Source organism: Schistocerca americana, chromosome X, assembly GCF_021461395.2.
Source record: "Schistocerca americana isolate TAMUIC-IGC-003095 chromosome X, iqSchAmer2.1, whole genome shotgun sequence".
Lineage (NCBI taxonomy): Eukaryota > Metazoa > Arthropoda > Insecta > Orthoptera > Acrididae > Schistocerca > Schistocerca americana.
The window spans coordinates 293,768,108-293,792,985 of record NC_060130.1 but is presented as its reverse complement, the minus strand read 5'-3'; the positions used below and the strand labels follow the sequence as shown (position 1 = coordinate 293,792,985).

General features: G+C 37.4%; 1 protein-coding gene across 1 annotated transcript in view; it reads right to left on the bottom strand.

Moving 5' to 3' along the window:
• LOC124555436 (endoplasmin) overlaps positions 1 to 24,383 on the bottom strand; it is a 33,104-nt gene extending 8,721 nt beyond the window's left edge. The window contains exons 1-14 of the mRNA XM_047129346.1: positions 24,215 to 24,383; positions 23,763 to 23,846; positions 23,391 to 23,551; positions 23,183 to 23,299; positions 21,694 to 21,895; positions 21,477 to 21,606; positions 17,920 to 18,031; positions 11,341 to 11,537; positions 10,592 to 10,781; positions 7,267 to 7,410; positions 6,920 to 7,183; positions 6,455 to 6,700; positions 6,093 to 6,363; positions 2,846 to 2,946 (exon numbers count right to left, since the gene is read on the bottom strand). Of these exons, the coding sequence (XP_046985302.1) occupies positions 2,846 to 2,946; positions 6,093 to 6,363; positions 6,455 to 6,700; positions 6,920 to 7,183; positions 7,267 to 7,410; positions 10,592 to 10,781; positions 11,341 to 11,537; positions 17,920 to 18,031; positions 21,477 to 21,606; positions 21,694 to 21,895; positions 23,183 to 23,299; positions 23,391 to 23,551; positions 23,763 to 23,846; positions 24,215 to 24,260 (2,265 nt within the window). The 5' untranslated portion in view covers positions 24,261 to 24,383. The remainder of the gene's footprint in view (positions 1 to 2,845; positions 2,947 to 6,092; positions 6,364 to 6,454; positions 6,701 to 6,919; positions 7,184 to 7,266; positions 7,411 to 10,591; positions 10,782 to 11,340; positions 11,538 to 17,919; positions 18,032 to 21,476; positions 21,607 to 21,693; positions 21,896 to 23,182; positions 23,300 to 23,390; positions 23,552 to 23,762; positions 23,847 to 24,214) is intronic.
• Positions 24,384 to 24,878: the final 495 nt, after the last annotated feature.

Sequence of the window (24,878 nt, the reverse complement as noted above, 5' to 3'; positions counted from 1 at the left end):
GTGCAAAATGGCTAAGCAGGGATGGCTAGAGGACAAATGTAAGGATGTAGAGGCCTATCTCACTAGAGGTAAGATAAATACTGCCTACAGGAAAATTAAAGAGACCTTTGGAGATAAGAGAACGACTTGTATGAATATCAAGAGCTCAGATGGAAACCCAGTTCTAAGCAAAGAAGGGAAAGCAGAAAGGTGGAAGGAGTATATAGAGGGTCTATACAAGGGCGATGTACTTGAGGACAATATTATGGAAATGGAAGAGGATGAAGATGAAATGGGAGATATGATACTGCGTGAAGAGTTTGACAGAGCACTGAAAGACCTGAGTCGAAGCAAGGTCCCCAGAGTAGGCAACATTGCATTGGAACTACTGACGGCCTTGGGAGAGCCAGTCCTGACAAAACTCTACCATCTGGTGAGCAAGATATATGAGACAGGTGAAATACCCTCAGACTTCAAGAAGAATATAATAATTCCAATCCCAAAGAAAGCAGGTGTTGACAGATGTGAAAATTACCGAACTATCAGTTTAATAAGTCACAGCTGCAAAATACTAACACGAATTCTTTACAGACGAATGGAGAAACTAGTAGAAGCCAACCTCGGGGGAAGATCAGTTTGGATTCCATAGAAATGTTGGAACACGTGAGGCAATACTGACCTTACGACTTATCTTAGAAGAAAGATTAAGGAAAGGCAAACCTACGTTTCTAGCATTTGTAGACTTAGAGAAAGCTTTTGACAATGTTGACTGGAATACTCTCTTTCAAATTCTGAAGGTGGCAGGGGTAAAATACAGGGAGCGAAAGGCTATTTACAATTTGTACAGAAACCAGATGGCAGTTATAAGAGTCGAGGGACATGAAAGGGAAGCAGTGGTTGGGAAGGGAGTAAGACAGGGTTGTAGCCTCTCCCCGATGTTGTTCAATCTGTATATTGAGCAAGCAGTAAAGGAAACAAAAGAAAAATTCGGAGTAGGTATTAAAATTCATGGAGAAGAAATAAAAACTTTGAGGTTCACCGATGACATTGTAATTCTGTCGGAGACAGCAAAGGACTTGGAAGAGCAGTTGAATGGAATGGACAGTGTCTTGAAAGGAGGATACAAGATGAACATCAACAAAAGCAAAACAAGGATAATGGAATGTAGTCTAATTAAGTCGGGTAATGCTGAGGGAATTAGATTAGGAAATGAGACACTTAAAGTAGTAAATGAGTTTTGCTATTTGGGGAGCAAAATAACTGATGATGGTCGAAGTAGAGAGGATATAAAATGTAGGCTGGCAATGGCAAGGAAAGTGTTTCTGAAGAAGAGAAATTTGTTAATATCCAGTATTGATTTAAGTGTCAGGAAGTCATTTCTGAAAGCATTCTTATGGAGTGTAGCCATGTATGGAAGTGAAACATGGACGATAAATAGTTTGGACAAGAAGAGAATAGAAGCTTTCGAAATGTGGTGCTACAGAAGAATGCTGAAGATTAGATGGGTAGATCACATAACTAATGAGGAAGTATTGAATACGATTGGGGAGAAGAGAAGTTTGTGGCACAACTTGACCAGAAGAAGGGATCGGTTGGTAGGACATGTTCTGAGGCATCAAGGGATCACCAATTTAGTATTGGAGGGCAGCGTGGAGGGTAAAAATCGTAGAGGGAGACCAAGAGATGAATACACTAAGCAGATTCAGAAGGATGTAGGTTGCAGTAAGTACTGGGAGATGAAGAAGCTTGCACAGGATAGAGTAGCATGGAGAGCTGCATCAAACCAGTCTCAGGACTGAAGACCACAACACAACAACAACAACAACCATGAGAATGACTTAAGCAAATGAAGATGGAAGTCCCAGAACTCCTCGCAAAACAGTGAGTCATGATGATCTGGCAAATTAAATACCCAAACTTATTACTGAAGAAACAAAAATCTGGCTAAAAATCTTAGTGCTTGTATGCTAAAAGCCAGCATCTCAACCTAATGGAACAAAGCAAACATAGCCCTACACTAATAGGAAGTACCCATGATTTGAAGAATTACTGCCCAATCACTTTACTGCTTGCTATCTACAGAACAAGCTGGCTTCCACAGTGGTTACTTCACAAAAATTTACCATACACCTTAACATTGTGTGACAATTAGTTGAGCCAATAAATATTTAACACTTTTCTAGATTTCTGAAAGGGTTTTGATTCTGTCAGCCATACTGCAGTTGGGTTACTGATCAAACAAGGAGTGGAAACAAGGTATTTAAACATACTATGTAACATCTATGAAAACTTTGCTTCTGCCAGCTTAGCATGAAACACTGAAGAGTTTTTCATTAGAAGAGGAGTAAAGCAGAGTGACTTGTCCAAATCTATTTCTAACAATCCCTGAAGTGACTGTGCCCAAATTTTTTTTGAAAGGAGGGGGAATTATAGTAAATGGGAAAAGTCTTAACTCTAGATTTGCTCATAATACAGTAGTCCTAGCCAACACTGCACAAAAACTGCAATATTAAATAAAAGACTTCAGACTGTTCTAAAGTGTGTGCCTTACGATCTCTGTCCAAAACACTTATTCAGAAGTGTATAAATCTAAGAAATATTTAACAACTGCCAAAGAAGTGTTAACCTGGAGCAGTTAACTGATACGCAAGGAAACTCACAATCTCATTTTCCACCAAATCAAGCTCAATTGGAAACACGCACACACACACACACACACACACACACACACACACACACACACACACACACACACACACACACACACACCTTGGCTGCAGTACTGCAGTGTGTAATACGATCCTGAAGTAATTACTAATAGAACAAACATCGTGTACAATGTGCCACTGTTCCACAAGAATCTTACCTCTTCAGACTCGGGAACACCAAGTGTCTTCCTCATCATGACTTCAATGCTCTCGGCAAAATCAGTTGTATCTCTCAACATGTATCCTGATCTCAAGGTTGCTGCAAGAAAATGTGTTTATTAGAAAGTAGTCATAACCACGAACAAACTATCTCCCCCTCTCCTTACTATACAAGAACAGTTCTTTGTATCACTCAGATGAAAATAACACCAAAATATGAAGTCTTCCAGTTACCCTGCTTTATGAATGTAATCTATAATTATTAAATACTGAAACACAGAGACTAATGTTCTGCAACAAAATTTTGCTCCATACAGACCCAGATTTTCAATACAAATAAGAAAATTTTTGAAGGGTTTCATAAATGTGTACATACGTAAACAACTTTTTTGGGAACAGCAGATACCTCCCACTTTTTTGTATCAAGAACATTCTCCAATCACAAAAAACCACTATCTGACTACATATTAAGTAATGTCACAGCCCCCAGAAGTAAGTAAGTTTAGAATTAAGTAAATAATGCTATAATTACAGACACTACAATTCTGGAATAAATTTCAAAACTCGGTGTTATACTTACCCTAGTGTAAGACAAGTATTTTTCCCCAATTTTGTCATTCGAAAAATACATGGCTGTCATATTCACAGATTACACTATTGCTGCTGAAGTTGACATTTTTACCTTGTTTAATAGGGGTAATCTTTCATGTTCGGCATCCAAGGATAATAACCAACACAGTTTTCCCTTTTTTAACTTTTACCACACTTATGGCTGTGGAACCTGTCCAGGACCATCATCTTACATAAATTAAGTTGCATACTATGGTGATGTTGCAAAAAGTTACTGTACTCTACCCCTTTCAGATTCACTCTCACCAGTATTTCTTGACTAGTTTCCCTTTTAAAAGTCACAAAGTTGTAGCTTTCATCCATCACCATTTACATACATCACTGTACAGCTCTGCTGCTCAATGTCACCAGTTTGTATCAGATGCTGGATTCCCCTTTCCTGTTCATGGTATTGTCAAGCAGCATATCAGAAGGGTGGCATTTGACCCATGTAACCAATTTGGGTGGTGTATAGGAATGTTTGTAGCACAAATTTATCACATAGTGATAAAAATTCACTGTGTTTTCCTCTTAACTGCCTGGAATCCTAATACATTTCAATTAAAAACCTTTACAGGCAACTGCTAGTTTTGAAACCAGTCATACCTAGATCTTCAGTTACAGCTAATGCTCTGAGTTAGCTTATTTCACTGGCCACCACACATCAATTTCATTGATTCTCATCTACACAATCACAGAGCCTTCTTTTGAGATCTGCACACAGAAAGCCTGGTGACTACTGTTCACTTCTTTAAGCCACATTTTGTTTTCCACCAGTTGCGAACAACTCTCTCGCGTCATACTTTCTTTTCACTACACCGTTTTCAGTTTTCTCTGCTTCTTCAATAATGTTCAGTTTTTCTTTAACTGTACACGTGATAATGAGAAGTTTTTGCCATAATTAACAAGTTATCAGGTGGTTTATACTACACATCTAACATGCAGCTGATGTGTCACAGAATGTAGCCACAACAATGCTATGGTATAACATGGTCTAATGTTGAATGATTAATGATGATGAATGGTGGTGGTGGTGGTGGTGGTTCGTGGTGCACTCAACAGCATGGTCATCAGTGCCTGCACAAGGTCCAAATCTTTCCATTTTCAGTCTCAGCACTACCGAAATGATGATGACATGAAGAGGACAAAAACACCCAGTCTCTGGGAAGAAGAAATCCTCGACCCAGCTGGGAATCTAACCCGGGACCCTGTGATCCGCAAGCAGCAATGCTAGCCACTAGACCACGAGCTGCGGGCATCTACTGCTGTTGGATGCAGAGCAGTACGAACCCTATTAGAATTAATCTGCACACTAGTTTTTCATCCTTATATTTAAGAAAAAAAACTTGTGCTGATTGTGTATACACAGAAAATTATATGCCCCTACTGCAAAGTACAACTACATTATTTAGACTTTTAGTTTGTGTTATCAATTTTAACTTTGTTGATTACAGTCATGGTCAATCAATAGTAGTTAGAATTTTAGGGCACAACTGTATTGGGAGTTTCACTGATACAATGTAGCACAAATTCTGAAGGTATGGACAATTTATGTCCACAACATGAACTTTAAAGTAACAAATGCTTTCATATTGTAATAAATGACTTGTTTTACATGGCAACCAAATGGGTGATTGAAATTGTGCTGTTAACTTCGAATGTGATAGTTCAGTTACAACATTAATGTGCAATCTAAAACACCTGGTTGTGGTGACACTTATCTGTAGCTTAGTCCATGGCCTAGGTTATGATGGATTAAGACAGTTTCACTCTCAAAAGTTACATTAATACTATTTGTTGCCACATATCTTCAAAATATTAAACAATTCACTAGACTGTGGTTAGGCTGGGACCTAACAGCTTAAAATAATGACCTTTGTTATCAAAATATTTCCTATGTCTGCCAAACGAGTTATTATTTTGGAGGTAATGATATAATGATGAAAGAGAATGACAATATTCCTTTGAAACATGTCTGGCCACTGCTCTTTCACTGACTGTGTAAACCCAGCAGCTGATAGACCCTCTTTCCTTCCATTCACACCTCATGTCAAGCACTGCGAACACTGCCACACAAAACATCTAAGTATGAGACTAGTTGTAATCTCTATTTTTACCACATACTTTTCATGCTAAGATATCCAATCGGCAAGCAGACCTAGAGGGCTCTGCACTTATTTTGCTAGTTTACATGTCAGCTTCAGTACCCACCTGCTCTGAAAATAATCATCCCCCCACAGATCACACTATTTACAGCATTCAGTCTTACTATCAGCAACTAGTTTGTATCCATAGATTCCTATGTCAAACCATAGCCTATTCTACAGCAATACTTTTTATTGCTATTAAATCCATCTTTAATGACACCACCAGATTCCTCTCACTCTTCTTCTCCCCCCCCCCCCCCCTCCCCCAAACACGATTCATCTTCATTTGGAAGAAGACAGAAGACAGTTCCATTAGCCTCTATAGCACCAATATTTTGTATGTACACCACTACTTACAGATGATTTTGCAAAGCCTGTAGCAGGAAAAACCATGTACAACAGTGTCAAATCTACTTATAGTCCAATAAAATTAAAGAAAGGAAATGACCCTAACAAACAGAGCACCTATAAGCATTTAAACTACTCTTACCTGTACGGAACATCATCAAAGCCATATCTTTGGCAGTGGGGTCACTAGGATCCTCTTCAACTCTCCTCAGAAGTTCCTTGATCAAAGGATGGCGTGGATTGACTTCCAAAGTTTTCTTCTGGTTAAGATAGTAGCTTCTCTGTGGATCATCAGACTTTTGATGAGCATTAGAAATAGCTAAGCGTTCCATATTTCCAGTCCATCCAAACATACCCGCAACCAAAGCACAAGGTGATCCAGACAATCTCTCCGAGATAGTAGCCTTCGAGATCTGTAAATTAACCAAGTTGTTATCTCAAGACTAAACCTTGTGAACTGTACTAGAAATGAAGAGCTCTGCAATATTAAATAGAGATAATTACCTGATCTTTAAGTACTTTATCATTGAGCCAATTTAGGAGAGGCTCATATTGCTTCTTTATATTTTCAAGTTTCTCTTTGGATTTTGAGTCTCCAGAAAGAGAAAAACCTTCTTTGGCCACATTTTGGAACTTCTTCCCATCAAATTCAGGCAGTGCAGATATACAGTATTCATCCACAGCTTCTGTCAAATACAGAACCTCATACCCCTTCTTCAATAAACGTTCAACAAATGGAGAATCTTCAACCTGCAAAATAATGTGTACCTTATAATTAGTAATAGAAGAATTCTGCTGTTGCAGCAACAATGATAGTGGTGAAAAGGTAACCCACTAATTCATGCTATGACAACATGGCAAGACAAGAACAACATAAGGAGAAGGAATTGTACTGAGGTTTGAAGTCTCAGCAACAATGAGATTGGTACTGTTTTCCCTTACTATTAGTGCTGGTTAGTACAAGTTTACCTCTTTACGATTGGCTCCAGCAATGTAGAAAATCTGTTCTTGCTTCTCCTTCATTCGGCTCACATAGTCAGACAAAGAGGTCATTTCAGGTCCATGGGATGAATGGAACATAAGCAGCTTTGCTAGCCTTGTACGGTTGGAAGGATCTTCTATGACACCTAGTTTAATATTTGTGGAGTACTCTTTCCAGAATTTCTCATAATCTTTCTTTTCAATTTTCTTAAACATATCCAAAGCCTTGCGAACCAGTTTCTTCTTGATTACCTTCAGGGAAGGAAGAGTTAGTGATAAATTTCAATGGACAAATCTAAGTGGAGTAACTAGTATCTGATGTACTCTAGACTTACTTTGATAAGTTTATGCTGCTGAAGTGTTTCTCTGGAGACATTAAGTGGCAAATCATCAGAGTCTACTACACCCTGAACAAAGTTCAAGTAATTTGGCATCATATCATTGAACTCATCGGTGATGAAAACACGTCTCACATACAGCTGAAAAATTAAGGAGTACTGTTAATATATTGTCTTAATTGTATTGAATAAAAACAGGTTTTTGCTTACCTATCTTTTATGATTTGTATTAAAACATGATGGCACATTTTTAGGATAATTTTGTAGCATAACCTCTGTCCCGCACTTCATAGTTGTTTGCAGTACTGGGACAGATGGAGAAAGGCAAAATGAGAAGAAAAAATGCCATCCAAGGGCAACATCTGAATTAGGTTTCAAGTAAAATATGTATGCATAAGTGATAACAGTATGCAGGTAAATTAGGTTACCACAAAAATGTAAACTGAACATTCAGTTGTTAAATTCTTCATATACACCATTTTAATAATCGGGAGAAATTTTGGAGGTGTAATGGTGGTTATCCAACGCATGAAGCACAAAGCAAGTTGCACTGAAATACTGAGATTACAAAGCACTGATTAAGATCTAAGAATATGATTAAGTACATTCTGAATCTCTAGTCTAAAGAAGAGCAATACGTCAAATAATATGTGAGAAATTTGTTTATGAATATGAGGCATCACAAACTCTACCAAACAGATAGACACAAAGGTTTCCTAAGATGTTCAACAGTGACCCTTGCACTGAGTACATGTGAACTGTTACCTAATACTAAATGAAGTATGTAATGAATTGATATGATGCTTCATTGCAAGTGTACCTTCTGATAAGGAAAGAATCTTTGTCTTAGGCACCCAGCAGGGTAACTGTAGGTATCAAATACAAAGCTATTAACAGAACTGTAAGGGGGAGATATGGGATGGGTGGCTAGCAAATATCTAACCTTTTTACTATGCCTACAATGAACAAAGATAGAATTTTGCACTCTTCTATATCACAAAGTGAAGTAGAGTTGCACCTAAACACTGAATAAATGTGTGGACTTAAGATGGGGAGTAGGGGTGGGGAAAAGGCAGTTGGGGAGGACCAGTATAAATGGTGTTAGTAAATGTGAGGTATTAAACAGTGGAAGGAGATGGGGAAGAGAGAATGAGCACACAGTTAAACATTGTCTGTGGATTGCAGCACTCTACTGCTATTTTTACGTTAAAATCAACAGTCTAGATCACAATACTCTTTGTTTATTTACCAGTTTTGTCTTGCGTTACATAAGTATTATTGCAATATCAAACGTAGATTTTAACCTAAAAATGAACACAGTTGAGATGGTTACTTGCATCAATGAACTGATCCATGCAATTTCCACCCAAGAGACATTCAATGACAATTCCTGATAAACCTATGAAATTTGTCTGCTGTATAAAACTGTACCACTAATATTTGTAAAACTAATGGGTTAATTAAAACACTGGAACTCTGTTGCTGAATGAAATGACTTACGAAACAGCAATGTGGAAATTAGATACTATCTTTGGACCACAATAAATATTGGTAACAAAAGAATGTAGGTTCTGCATCCCCTTCAATGTTATTTTGTGCCTTTACCCATCTATAGTGCTTTTGTGTATTTTCCCAAAAACCCCAGCCTCCTCTCCCCCACTCCCCCTTCATCATCATCATCATCATCATCATCACCACCACCACCACCACCACCACCACCACCACCACCACCACACTGCAAAAAATGAAGTCCCTGGTGTACACTTTCAGAGCATTGTGTCTCAGTCACTATAGCTAACAGAATATGTTATCAGCAGTCACAGAATTTGTTCACTGAGATTATGTTAGTACTAAGGACTGAAGAAATTAATATTTTTTGATATGATGTGAATCCTGACAAAATGTGAAAAGGCAAAATTATCTAATAGATGCTACCTCAATGTATTGTATCCTTTGTTTTTACCAAAGATAGTCAAAGTTTTATTTTAATGTGGGTAACAGAAGTGTTTGCAAAATAAAAAGTGAAAGGCAAAGGTCCCAAGTTCGAGTCTCTGTCCGGCACACAGTTTTAATCTGCCAGGAAGTTTCATACAAGGCACTATTCTCCATTGCCAAGCTAATTGTGGACATCAGAGTGGTCTGTATAAGATACATGCCGTGTCCCGCACTGTAGTATTCAGTCATGGGACCTAGCATCTTACAACAAAGAAACACTTGTCTGCTAGTGTAAGTTCAAAACCTGATATAATTAGGACATTTTCAGGAACAGGTTTTGAGTGGTGGGAGTTTTTAACTGTCGCTGCACCAAATACTACTAGAGGTCAGTCTAACTACATTAGTTACAATACACTGCCAAACTCAGCAAGAAAATGTCTAGTGGCCATTCTCTAGCTCATTGTCTTTTCTTAGTTTGAAATATATGAAAAGACTAGTCTGCCACAGATTTCAATCACAACCCTCAACACCAGAAGAGATCAGCATTCCCTGTATCAGTTCTGCTTTTGCAGAACTTAAGTGCAGGACACTGCCCTGTCACAGAGGGAGGTGTGGTTGTTTCCCCACTTTTTCGTTCATTTACACCTTTCTGACAATATATAGTGCTTGCACTGTACACTGTAGTCACAGTGAAACAAAACTTGTTGGCATATTTAGAATGTGACAATTTCTCCACTAACATGTGAATGGAGTTATCTTCTGTTTTAATTCTATACTAAGCACCTTGTCAGTTCTATCTGTAGCATGCAGTAAAAAAAAAAAAAGGAGGCTTTAAGTTCAGATGAAAGCAAACAATGCAGTCAAAAGTTTACCAGTAAAAAATCAGTCCATTTCAAAGCACAGCACTAAGGCTTTGTCTTCACACAGTGTGACAAGCTTTTAAATTCGTGCATCCAATCACAAAAATGTTAGCTGCAAATTTCGTCAAAAGTAGATACTACATTTTCCAGTCCCTAGCTATTACCATTCTTTACTCACATGCTGAGAAGCACAATATCTGCCATATTGATTTGAAACAAATTCTTTAGAAACTACATACAAAATTTTTGGCAAGGAGTACAGTAGTATGAACAGAGAACGACATCAAAGCTGCTTTGTTATTAATCATTTTCAGCAACAGGCACCAGTATTTCTGTAGCCCTGTTATAACTATGAAAACTAAATTTAAAAACTTACAGCAGATAATCATCCTAGTATGTGTAACAAAGAATTGGCAGCTGCAAATTTTATGTTTATAAATGGCAGAGAAACAGGAAGAGCATAAACAGAAGTGAGAATCAGAAGCAGGAGCATGTTTTGTAGTTACAATACGACCTAATTCACTAACCTTGATATTGTCAGTCTTTGTGCCGTATCTATTGAAACTTTCTCCGGGCTGTGTCTGGGGTACAAACAATAACGATTTGAAAGTAACTTCACCTTCTGCTATGAAATGGATTTTTGTTAATGGATTCTTCGTATCCTTAGTGAGAGACTTGTAAAATTCATTGTATTCATCATCAGGTACCTCAGCTGGCCTGCAATTTTAAACAATTTAAGCATCATTAAATATTGTTTCATGGGCTTCATTAGAACAGCAGTTAAAAATGAACACAGGATTTGTTCGTTACACTTAACAGCCAAGAGCAAAAATGTGTAACATTAAACATTGTTCAAGATTTTTCCATTTTAAAGAAACACTGTTACACTGCAACACTGTGTCAACATATGAATCCAAGGCTAATGTACACCTTAGACATATTCATTAAGTTGATTGTTTCTTTTCTCCCTGGCCAAACCCGTTTTTGTAATTTGAAATAAAAACAGGTGTTTTCAGGGAGAGTCTTAATACTGTGTTAAGTAGAATACTGCCACAGTTAAAGGTAGTAATTGTAGCAAATGAACAACAAATTATTACCTTCAATGAAACAAAAATTATAGAAGCATCACTACTCAGCCAAGAGCTGCAGGTGACTCTTGCACTTACAATATTTCATAATACGACAGTGATTTTGTACAAATTGAGAACAGTCTAAGAGGCTGAGTGTTTCACGTTTTACACTAGTATTGTAAAATAATAACTTTATAAGTACATACTTTCGAGTCCAGATAGGCTTGTTATCATTTAAAATTTCCCAGTCCCAAACAGTTTTATCAACTTTCTTTGTCTTTGGTTTTTCTTCAGACTTTTCTTCTTCTACTTCAGTATCGTCATCATCTTCTTCCACTTCATTTTCTTTCTTTTCTTCTTTTTCTACCTCATCTGGTTCAACTGGTTCTTCAACTTTGATTGTCTGAAAATATAAACTTAAGTAAAATATTCTATACACCAAAAGCCAACCAATCAGGCAAGTGTTTTCTCCATAAACTTTATGAATGTTTGTTATTGATCTACTAACAGAAGATAACCAAATATCTGCAACAAAAATCTGTACAGCATGGAACAGGGCTAAACCTGCAAGTACGACATGGAGCTAATGACATTCATGTCGTACCAAAAGGTAAAAATGAACAGCAATGATACCTGGAAAAATACATTGCCCTGAACTGCATATCTACCTTATGAAAACAGTCTTCAAACACTGACAGTAACAATTTCATCAAATTTTGTAAGCAATGAAAATAACTACATGAACAGCAACATTCAGACCTCAGAGACAATGGAAGGTACATGTAATCTGCCATTACACTGTACACTAATCATATAAAAAAGCATCTTTTGGTAATTTACAGGGACATGAAGATATTGTTTTATTGAATGGCCAATTTTGGCTAATTTTTGTATAGTTTGACTGCTTATTTTTGAAGTACCCTATGTTCCTTGTTTTTATGCAATTTGCTTTTCAGTTTTACATTTAAAATGAAGATTTACTCATCCCTCACATTTTGGTATCACAGACCACATTTATTTAAGTTAATGAAAAAATAAATCATTTATGTTTAACCCTTAAAATCTAATCAATTAAAAGTAAAATAGATCTGCTACAACACTCCATTGTCAAGTTTTTCAAAATAAACCCATAACTTCAAAGTTCTCCAACATTATGCTCCTGATACATTAACACCTCACAAACAGCTGTCTGCTCTCTGTATTTGTCTTCAGAACAATAAGACATATGACAATGTCCACATTTCCTGGTGGTATGCATTACACAAAATTTTGAATCAAGTTGTCTGTTTAGAATATCTACATGGTCGAGACCTACCACCCCAAGTACACTTAGAGCCTCTGCCTTGTCAGCATTAATAGAGTTCATCACTATCACTCCATGGCCAAAACAAGAATTCCAACACTCATTTGCATGGATCTGTGGTCATCCAAGTTGTTAGCTTTGTTTGTAGAGGCAACCCAGTATGTTTCAGTTTTTCCTTCACCTCTGCCTGAAGTATTTATCCCATCTCATGCTGGTTTCAATGCCATAAATTTCTTTTTCCACAATAATGAAGGAATCTTAATTTGGTACACAAGTAGTAGTGTTTTCAGTGATTTCACATTTCCCTGTTTCAGACCATACCTAAAATAATGCACCAATTAAACTGCAAATTTTTGTATTATGCAATTATAAATACTGAAACTTTGTTGAGAGCTATATTGTACCTACTCCCTCCCAACCCGGAATTTTTCTTGTTGTATCACACTGATTTGTCACATAGCTCCATGTCTAGTCTAGATTAGGTTGAACAAATGAATGGTTAGAGTTTAATGTCCCATACACAGCGCAGTCATTACAGATGCACAAGCTTGGGTTATGAAAGGTGGGGAAGTAAATCAACTGTGCCGTGCCGTACCCTTCGCAAAGAAACATCCTGACATTCGCCTGGAGTGATGTGAGGAAAATAGGAGATGACTTAAATCTGGATGGGACATTCACCATCATCCACCCAAATGATAATCCAGTGCGGTAACCATTGCACCACCTCAATAGATGAATCCAGTTGTGATGTGTTGCAGCATAATGTGAGTGCCAGGCTGTAATATCTGACTATCTTTAGCATAACATTGTTTACATCTGTGCCCCATTTAAACTATTCCCATATTTAACATACTTTTTGTCAAAAACAAACTGCAAAGTTCATTCAGGAAAAGTATATTTGATAATGGACAATTCTCCAATGTGAGTCTTTATTCATATACATATCATAAATAAACTACAAAAACTTCAATGGAGTCCATTACATGACTTACTACAAAACCCACCAAATACACCACTTTAGCTCCACAAATACATAAATCTTAATGACACCTGCTCTGTTTGCTTGTTATCAGCAAATCATTGTACAGTACACGGCATGCAAGCATGTTTCTGGTTGTAAGAAAGACCACGGAAGTTTATTTTAACATTTAGTTAATATTATTATTATTATTATTATTATTATTATTTATTTATTTTGCAACTACAGTTTGCAGTGACAGCCAGATATGTTGTGTACCCCAAGATCTAAGTTATGTTGGCAAGTGGTAAGTGGTTTGCAAAATGGCAAAACCAATGGAAGTGATTGTGAAGCAATAAATTTTTTTCACTATTAATGCAGCCTGATTTAAATTTTTCCTTGTGTCATATGTAATGCTTGTGTGATATGTGCCTTGTCCTGTGGGTGGCTCACAGAAGCTAACGCCATGTAGACTTACTGTCTGCAAAACTTAAATGCTCTATTTGAGAGTTTTCTTATTTTTGCTAGAATGCTCTCCAAGTATGCAGTTTAACTGGGGGGGGGGGGGGGGGGGGGGGGTGGTGCCAAATTACAGATCTCTCCATACTGTGTCATTTTTGGTATTATTTATTGCACAATAGTATTGTTCAATGTGGCATTGGGGATTAAAGCTGTTTCCAGAAAAAGTTTGTTGGCAGTAGGGTATTTTTGTTCGATGTCACATAGTATGTTACATCAGAAACAAACAGTCAAAATCTCATTTTGGTGCTTACAAATATTAGCAAATTGCCCTCAAACCTTTTGTTACTGGAAAATGTCAAATTTTGCGACACTATGTAAAAGCACCACTTTTGCACAATCCCACATAAAAAAAATTTGCTATTGTAAAATTTTTCTGGCCCTAGTAAAATACATGCAGTGTTGAGTGCAAGTTCTGTATTCACAAATTTGTCATTCAAAAATTAGGGGGTAGTCCAGCATTCACAGCTTAAACTACTTTTGCTGAGGTCAACGTTTTTGCATTGCTTGCTGAAGTTTCATACAAACTTATTTTCAAGAATAGCAAACAACACTTGTGTTCGAATAGGCTTAAGATTTCCCACTACACCGAAGCACTCAATACCATATCAATCTCGCTCGAAAAAACATATGCTATTTGACTTGCAGCACTCGTGCGAGGGATAGCCAAGACACACTGAACTAGACACAACAATATAATGCTCTGCTTAAAAATTTATAGTGTTACGAATATGGGAGGAAATGGCATTAAATTCTATCAACTTACAAACTTTTGTTATATTTGTACAGGTTTGCAATGAAAGTATCCATTTATCTAAGGATACCATATATGTAGATTTATGCTGCTATTTAAGTAAGGGTGACTTTCAAACGCAAAAATGTTGTGCATCAAAAACTTACTCGATTCTGATCCCAAGTCAGAATTTTATTTGGTTATAAGAAACTTCAACGATTTACCAAGTGGGTTACAAATGAGAATCGGTGACTTCACACCTTGGAATATGTTACCAGCTTTAGAACAAGATGATATTCAGATGGAATAGGAAGAAAATTAATCAAAAATTGAATGCTTAACAAACAAAAATCACATTAAACTGACAGCAGTTGTTATCAGAAGAATAAATTATGGCAGAAAGACCCCTTGTGGATACAGTACAAACAGATGTCACTAGATCACGGGATGAATGGAAGTTTGAGAATTGGACTGAATCTTGATTGTGATCTTTGATTTACATACTAGTTACAGTCACATAATACCTGCTCCCTAATAGATATTTCTGTCTGTGCTTCACTGTTGCTCAAGCACAGCACTACCATATGGCTGGAAGGGAGAACTACAACAAGAATTTTTAACTTTGGCTTTTATGAACACCTATCATGTTTAAACTGCAGTTTGCTTGAATCCATTTTTACTTGGAATCAAGAAGACTTTAAAATTAGACAAATACTCAACAGCCCACAGTACTGCTGGAGATGGTAAAAATATAGACTGGAGCTAGTGGCATGCTTAGGTACTTCGTGCAGCAATTTTGTTGACATCCATTATGAGAAATGTGTCAGTTGTTGGTTCTACACAGCCAATAAGAAATTGGTGGGCAGACAATGTGCTCAGAAGCAAGAGATATTGCAACATCACATCAGTACTGTATCGAAGCACAATCTATTTACTCAGGAAAAAAAGCTGTAACCTCAGGTCCCACTGAAACCACCTCAGATATCTCAAAATATTCAGAAGAAACAGCCAAATATTTGAGACAATGAAGATTTAAGTTTCACAGCTGTCCTGTTAGGACGATGATTTAAAGGTGATACCACATACGACATGCTAGCTAAACAAAAATGCAGTGAAGATAAAAATTTATGTAAACAATTTTTTTGTTTGTTTCTCCTTGTATTATCAAAATGCAGACAAATGAATAAAGTTTGGAATACATGTAACAAACTTTTTAGGCGGATGCCTTAAGTCGATGAAAATTTGTAATTTTGGTTAGTCAGAATATGCTAAAAATATACGTTTCCCAAGGAGCCTCTTGGAGAGAGAAGAAAGGGGTCTTATATTCAGGGTCATCTTATACTCCGGTAAATACAGTATACAATGTTCACTGTGTAAGAGTATCACACACACAGTTGCACATCTTCAACCACATACATTGGATTATTTCCACATCATTCCTCATTACAAGTATGAGAATACCATGTTAAAAATCAAAGCCTGTGATTAACAATATTAGTACTAAAACTGAAATCACCATAGATTTAAAGCACCATTATAATTAAGCCAACAAAACTTCAAAACCTATTTTCTATTTAAAAATTTCTACTGTATTTTCCATGTCTCCCTCCCCCATCCCCTTCCGACACCCATCATTGTGCTGTTAAATCCTTCATGTATGTATTTGTTCAGCCTTTTTCAAATTCACAGTTAATTGGCACAAAGGACTGAATACCGTTACCTAAACAATTAATGTAAAGTCTGAATTACTGCTTAACTATGATTAACAAATTTAGAAAACTTTTGCTGAAAGATACCAGAACACCAAGACGAACAATGAAAAGGAGAAACATTTACATGGATAAACAAATTAGCTACAATGCCACCTCATGTGGCAATTTGCAACACATAACAAGTCAAGGACCATGTTTCTGGTACAACAAATAAGTAGCACCACTTCTCAATGGAAAATGTCCAATGTTGCTTATCTTTAGTGAAGACTGCCTTGGTACTAATATGTGCAAACTTCGTGTTTCTGGACAAAACCATATACAAAGGGACAGGGGTAAAAACAGTAACAATACAAAAAGTAATAATGCTGGTTAAAGCTGAAATTACCCGATCATTGACATATTTTATTAGAAAAACTAATGACAATGGGTGCTTAGCAAGCATGCAACTGTGTGAAATATTGACACAAAGAAACTGAAGATATTAGCTTCCAGCATACATTGATTTATATCAATGTGTCAAGTTGAAAAATTGGGCTGCATTGGGGCTCAAAGCAGGGGACCCAAGTTTGAAGCCCAGTTCCGCACAAATTATCAACTTGCCCCATTAACGTAAGTCAATACCCACTAGCAGCTAAAATCTTATTCTTTTGTATCTTGATTCACTGTGGCTGCAAGAGCAAAATTCTTGTCTGTTCTTCAGCTATGTCCAAAAGAGATCACAGATATAAGAAATATTACTATATCCAGAAACACCTTAACTAAAAGTCAAAATACACATTACATACATTTTATTCAGACTAACAATGAGACAATACAGATTAATACTAAATGCCACTCATTTATTATTAATGATTTTTTAAATATGAAAGTATCATCAAGCAGAATGCCCAGACAGTTTCTCCAATAATTCAGAATCTGAAAGCTACTAGCTTACTATTAAGAATAAGCAAGCACATTTCATGAGAAAGGTGCCAGTATTCAAAATACTAAGACCACATAAAAGCATGGATTTAGAATGAAAAAGGAACAGGAGTACACTGCCCATCATTTTTAAGCTCAGTACAACTTACTACTTGAAACAGCAGGGCAGTCCTGTGATTACAATGTGTATTTTGCACAACTTGAGACATCTCTTGATGAGATCTAGAAACTAACATGCATGTAGTGTCTTGTGACAAAGGGCTGATTTATGTAACTTCCAATTTCACAGCAAACCCATCCTGTTAGTAGTAGTTTAGCAAAATTACTACTGTTCTGAAACTGTACATTTTGCCAATGTTGATTCTAAAATGTGAACAGTTACAGAACAGTGCTCTATAGGAAGGAAGTCAAACTTATGCAACAAGCCTAACAGTGGTAACACTTGTTTATTTATTAACCGTGCATCATGTACATGAAAGAACATATGACATAAGGTGAGAGAAAAAAATTAAACTTCATTAAGAATATATTATATTCAATAAAATTTATGAGCCATTCCAGATTTGTAAAATATCCTTCAGTGAAATTTCATTCAAGTTAAACTGAAATTCACATAATTCAATGTTTCTGTAAACTTACTTTGCTTGTCCAAAGATAGATGGGGAAGTTAATGAACTGAGAATATTTCTTCACAAGGTTTTTAATTGTATCCTGTTCCACAAAATCGAAGGCTTCCTCTTTCAAATGAAGGCTGTAACAGACCAGAAGAATTATTTATACACTAACGGTTCCCTGTAGTACCTTGTGGTAAGATTTTATGTAATGCAATTTGCAGGCACATATCTTACAGTGTCACAGCATTAATTGCAAACTGATTCAGTGTCTACTCATAACACTGTTAACATACTATTCTGCTACAGCAGCAGATCTACTGAATGTGTGCACTCATAATAGAAAGTGTTCAATTATAATAAGTTATCATCAAGGTGACCTGTCTCCAGAATTCATTGTAACAGGCACAAAACAGATACTGCCTTAGTACTTTCCTCAAGTTAAAATTGTCAATAATCAAATGTTAGGAGTACATATCACTGCAGTTTACAATACATGCAAAAAATTATGAGGTACTTTCGTCCTGCATTACACCATTTGTCACATGCTACTGTAAATACAAAGTTCCAGCCAGTAAGCTGCAGTTGCCTGTTGAAGCATCCATTATAACAATTTAAACAAAGCCTATGAGAAAGCAAATAATCTAAACTGGATACAGTTGGCAGTAATTTGAAGCTCATTCTTCCAGGAAAAGTATCCCATTCACCAATCACTTTGTTACTTCCTCTAGTAAACTACAAATATGTTTACGATCTTTAAGGAAGAAACCTATATCAATAAGTACATTGTGTCAAACAACTGGTAAAAATGAGAATTTAGTATATTATCCTCCTCCTCCCTCTCATCGCACTTTCATTGAAAGCAGAGGAGAAATGGCCACCTATACACCTCTTGATTAACTCCAACTTCTACGAACTAGTACTACCCTCACAATATGAATGTATGGGGCTGTTATATGCTCCTTCAATCCTCTTGTGACGTGCAGTATACTAATCGGACAACAAAACTCCTCGTGCATAAGACAACTGTGTGACCAGCGTTAGGATTTGTAGCTGAGCACAAAGATGGAGCAATTATAAGCTTTGAGAAGAAGGTATTCAGACAATCTTCTGACCTGTGCTGTAAATTTAATTTAAAAAATCCACACTGTAATGAACTGCATGTGACCACTGTAATAAAAAGCAAAAGAATTGAATGGATGGATGGCAGTGCTAGATGGTAAGCTACAAGGTATGATACCCTTTGGTTAACCAAAACTCAGTCAGATGGTGTCTAAGACCTGGAGACCTCGGGATTCAGTGAAAGTATGACTGGCGACGGAAGCCAACGGATGATACGAACAAAAACAATGAACCTACTTCTGTTTGTGTGGTTAATTAAATAAACGAGCATGGTAACAGTTTACCCTACCAATAGATTTTAGCTCAGTCATAGCATTATTTTCCATTTCACTTTCGTGGCTACTAACAGCTCACCATACACAATGAAAATTTTAAATCTCCACTTTTTCCAGCATATTTGTAACCAAGCTAGCAACACTGTGTCCAGAAAGAGCTGGGCAATGTATTACACTTCCTCCTACACGTTTCACGAAATGGTTGTGACAAGAAAATTAGAGAGCTCGTATGGAACTTCACTGATATTCTGTGTCATTTGTGAATGGAACAGGAAAGGGGGGAAGCTCTCTCTGTGGTGTCACCGCCAGACACCACACTTGCTAGGTGGTAGCTTAAATCGGCCGCGGTCCATTTAGTACATGTCGGACCCGCGTGTCACCACTGTGTGATCGCAGACCGAGCGCCACCACAAGGCAGGTCTCGAGATACGGGATAGCACTCTCCCCAGTTGTACGACGACTTTGCTAGCGACTACACTGACGAAGCCTTTCTCTCATTTGCCGAGAGACAGTTAGAATAGCCTTCAGCTAAGTTCATGGCTACGACCTAGCAAGGCGCCATTAACCATTTTAAGATAGAGTCTCACTTGTATCATCAAGAACGATGTATACAACAAGGATTAAAAGTTAAGTATTCCCAAAGCAACGTACTTTTCTTTATATCATTTATGAAGTATCCTGTTTCAGACCTCTATCTAGCCTAAGTGAGATTACGCGTGACTTTCAGCTACTTCAGTGTGGCGTAGCTGTCTTGTTACGCCACAAAACTCTCCACTACACACTAATGTGGTCAGTGGAGTGAAGATGTAGATGTGAATGTAAATAGCTTCCTTTACACTTTCCTTGAATTAATATAGTTAACATCAAGATATGGTAACTACAGCCAACTCTAGATTTTTGTTACAGCTGTAAAAATGTATAGGGGGCAAGACAAAAAAAAAAAAAAATATGAACACCAAGATCACAACACATTATCATGTCTAACCACTGGCATTCAAAATAGTTTCCAGTCCTCTCTGAATGGACAGATAATTTTCAAGGGCATCTTATACCATTCTTCCTGCAAAATAGTGGCAGGTTCAGGTAACGATGACAAATGGGTGGGAATCGTGCACCATTCTCTCCAAAATTGACCCCCAGAGGCTAAATAATATTGAAATCAAGAAACTTGTGGATAGGAGAGAGATGATACTTCATTATACTCTCAAAACCAGTCCTGGATGATATCTGAACAGTGGCTGTGTCATCTTTAAACACACCTCAACCACTGGGAAACAAGCACTGTGCCATCAGATGGACCTAAAACAACCCAAAATGGTCAATTCTTGGGAGTAATGCGACCTGCCAGGGTAACAATAGAGCCCATGGACTACCATGATATGGTTGCCCGTATCATTTAACCCCATCATCATGTTTCACTCCTGGAGCAAACTCTGCCAAAAGTTGGGAATGGTGAAACAATAAGCATCTGACCAAATAACCCTTCTATTGCTCCATAGTGCAGGTTTCATGGCTTCAGTACCATGTTTTCCTGTTAGCTCGCCCTGCAATTCCCAGCTTATTTGGCTCCCTTCATGTTCTGCTGCCAACAGGATTCATGAATGCAACATTCTATTCAGCAGTCCTTGTTTTTCCATCACAAACCTCTTTAATGACTGCCTGTCATCAAATTCCAAATTGTGAGTTAGTGAATGACCGTTCTTCCACTTTTCCTGTAAGTAATAAATTTTCAATATGGTGCCTCTTTCAACACTGAACATTATGGCTACCATGGTTACAAGAACACCTACAATACAAGCACCAACAGTATGCCCACAGCCAAATACATTTAGCTCTAACATAGACAACCACACAAAATGCTGTCCTGACAACTGACACTTTGAATGCATTTATGACATTTCACATGTGCCATTTGTGGTCAAATACAACATTGCAACCTGCAGGCTTGGCTAGAAACTGCTTTTATGTTCAAACTTCCATTTATTGTGGTGTTTCCATATTTTTACCCAACTTGTGTATATACCCATCAGCCCTAAATACTTCAAAGTACAATAACTTATCTGACCCACTTATGGTCAGTGCATAATCAGTCAATATAAACATGATTTTCTGTGCACCATTTCTTGCAAGTCAATATACTACTTTAATAATACCTTTCCAAACATATACCACCACCAATATAACACACCTGACTTGAGTTCCTCTCTTTAGTGTGTCTCCACGGGGATCTTCAACTATACTGAAGCTCCCAGCATCAGACTCCCAAATGTACTGCTTGTCGTCATTGTGCTTGGTTGTCACAACAACTCTATCAGCAACTGAAAATATGGAACAACATTTAATTAGCACTAAACTCTGTCCAAGGTACCGAAAGCAGGCTATAACAGTAATGTACAGCAATATACCCAAGAATGAAGAGTAGAACCCAACACCAAACTGGCCAATCATGTCATTAAGATCCTGGGCACTGGTAGTAGCATCCTGCATTTTGCTGAGGAAATCTGCAGTTCCAGATTTTGCAATTGTTCCAAGATTATTGACAAGATCATTCTTTGTCATCCCAATCCCTGTATCAGTGATATGAAGTATATGGTTCTCCTTGTCAGCCTGAAAATTTGAGAGCCACCCAATAGAACACTTTAGATAATACTAACACAGAAGAATCATAGGACATCAACAGACTAATCTTAAAGACACCTGACGGCACAAATGCTGCTTACTTCACATGACAGCAAAGCCATACGGGCAGAAACTCCTAACTAATTTTGACAGCTTGATATTTTCAATAGAAATTGAGTTCCAATATTACTCTTGCATTTGTTCACTTGAAACAAAATTCACCTCACTAATATAGACCATTCTGTGAAAGTTTTAAGTTTCAAAGGTTAGGAACAGCAATATACTAGCATTTTAAAGAACACAAACCTGAAAATTTTAGCTTTTTTCTTTGAATGTAAGGGCATTTAATCACAAAATTCAATTAAACACACTCAAGCTTAAGAGCTACAATAGAGCCAGTGAGAAAATTCTATTCCCCCCAACACTATTAGTTGATAACATATTTTGGACACCTAATGGGATGATAATTTTGTATAGCCAATGAGATGTCCAAGTGATTCTGCACATCTAAATTGAAAATTTGATGTTCTTCAGACTAAATTGAAGCCATTCTCAATATTCTGTAGAGAACATTCATAGTTATACAGGTTTATGAACACTACCTTAAACTACCCCCACTGCAGTTTGTTACAATTAGCTGCTAACACACCCTCAACATATCCACACAACCTCACTAACACTGCCATTGTTGCACCATGAAACACACATGTAATTCATACTGTATCTTGAAGGAAATGAAGTGTGAGTGTGTGTGTACACACAACAGCACACAACAGCAGAATGAGTGGGTGGAAGTCTGAGGCTGGCTGGAATAGCAACCAGTTTATACACACACACACACACACACACACAGACAGAGAGAGAGAGAGACTGACCTTACGGAAATCTCTACCAAACACATATTCCACACATTTGCCATATTGCTAGATTTAAATGCAGACCAGGAACCTTTTCCATAACTGCTGACAGGATTGCAATGTGCTGGTTACAGCAAGATGGGGAAGAAGGTAGATAATTTATTTCAGCACAGATTGAAAGCAATTTTGAATAAAGTTGGATATTTTAGCCTGCTTGGTATACAAGATGAATGATGTTCATTATTACGAAGCAAGTTGTCTGCCTCCTACAATCTCACTGGCCAATTAAAACCAACTGTAGGAATACCAATTTTATCACTCTTCTCATGCCATTGCAAATTATCAAAAACTTAAATTTGAACAATGACTAGCTACTTCCTGAGCACAAAATGACAAAAACTTAATGCAATAATCTTACCTTAATTCTGATGTCTAGGTCACTCGTTGCACTCAGCGCATTAGGATCAGTCAATGACAGTAACCTAATTTTATCCAGTGCATCAGAAGCATTGGAAATCAGTTCTCTCAGGAAAATCTATACAAAAGAAGTTCTGTTAGTGTCAGCTATTACAGATCTAACTAATATACAAAGTTACTTATATGAAACCAAAGTGTATTCCTCTCACCTCTTTGTTACGATACAGTGAGTTTATTATCAATTTCATCATTCGATTGACCTCAGCTTGGAAAGTAAATTTTTCTGCTTTTTCCCTTAGTTCCTTCAGCTGAGCTACATTTAGCCCATCAAGCTTTATTGCTTCTTCTTCCCTCTGCACAACCTCATCATCTGAAAGTGAAGAACATCCACAATTATTTTCAAGAAAACGTAGTTTAGATACACTGTCCTTTAAACTAACAGTACTTCTGCATCCATTTTAATTTACAAAGTAGACCACAAGGGACATGTTAGATGAACACTAGATAAATTACTTGGCCGACCGATTAGTGCGAGGTGGACTCTGTATTCTAATATATGAGTAAGCGAATACTTCACATACCTGTTCTTGAAGCTTCTCTACTAGAGCCTAGGTCAGCCTCAACTGTCGTTCCTTCACTATCTTCACTTTCAGCGTAACATGTGCCTGCGGGAGAGACAAATTTTTGGCTTCTAAATTAACAAAACAAAGAAAAATTCATCGCTAGTCACATCAAACTATGTAACTAGTTGCACATGTCGGGATTGGGAGCTTTTTTCCGTGTGTATTGTGTCGTTTAAAAATCCCCAAACACAAAACTATACACAGTACACAAAACTTCTGACGCACAACTTTGGCAGTTCGCTTCAGGAATACATAATGGAAAAATCCGTGCACGGGTACGGAGTTAGGTACGAAACGAAACAAGTAAATACCGGCATATAATTTGCAAATAATTCCAGACACTCAAAAAACATGCAAACGGAACCGGCAAAATAGATTTCAATTTTCTTCCAAGAACACGAAATGCATACCTGAAAATATCAGAACACCTAACACACACAGCAAGAAGTACTTCATGCTGGCTACAATATCAAGCCCGTTTTACCATCAAACAACCAAGTTACTGCAATTTACTCCTGCTAAATGTCCATCCGACGCCGTCTCAGACCAACTTCAAGCTCCAACTTAGCACAACCATCCAATCCCGTAGTACCAACGCACGCAAGTGCAATCAATCGACGCTTCTCATTGGTCAACTGCGGCCAATCGGATATAGAAGTGTGTCCCCGGTTTTGATACATGCGTCGTAGTCTCATTGGTCAGCGATGACACGCAGATAGGAAATTTGTTTTAGCGGCTGTCAAAATAGCGAAGCTACCAAGTTCATATGATCTGCCGTCGTCATCACTTTTCGTTTTTCGGAGGGATGCAACGACATTATAGCGTTAACAGGCTTTCATGCTGTTGCAACCCACTTCCGATGCGTTTTGCTTGCCTTTCATAACCTGATGACAAAGTCGTATTCCCCTTCTTGTTGATCTTCCAGTAACAACGCATCTGCGACAAACACATAGCACTTACTTCGAGCAAATAGCAAATATTGACTGCAGATCTTCGAATTTTAATAAATTGTCCCCTTTATGCACAGTCATTTAGTATTTAAAGTACCCATGTAGCAAGCTGCTTACAAATACG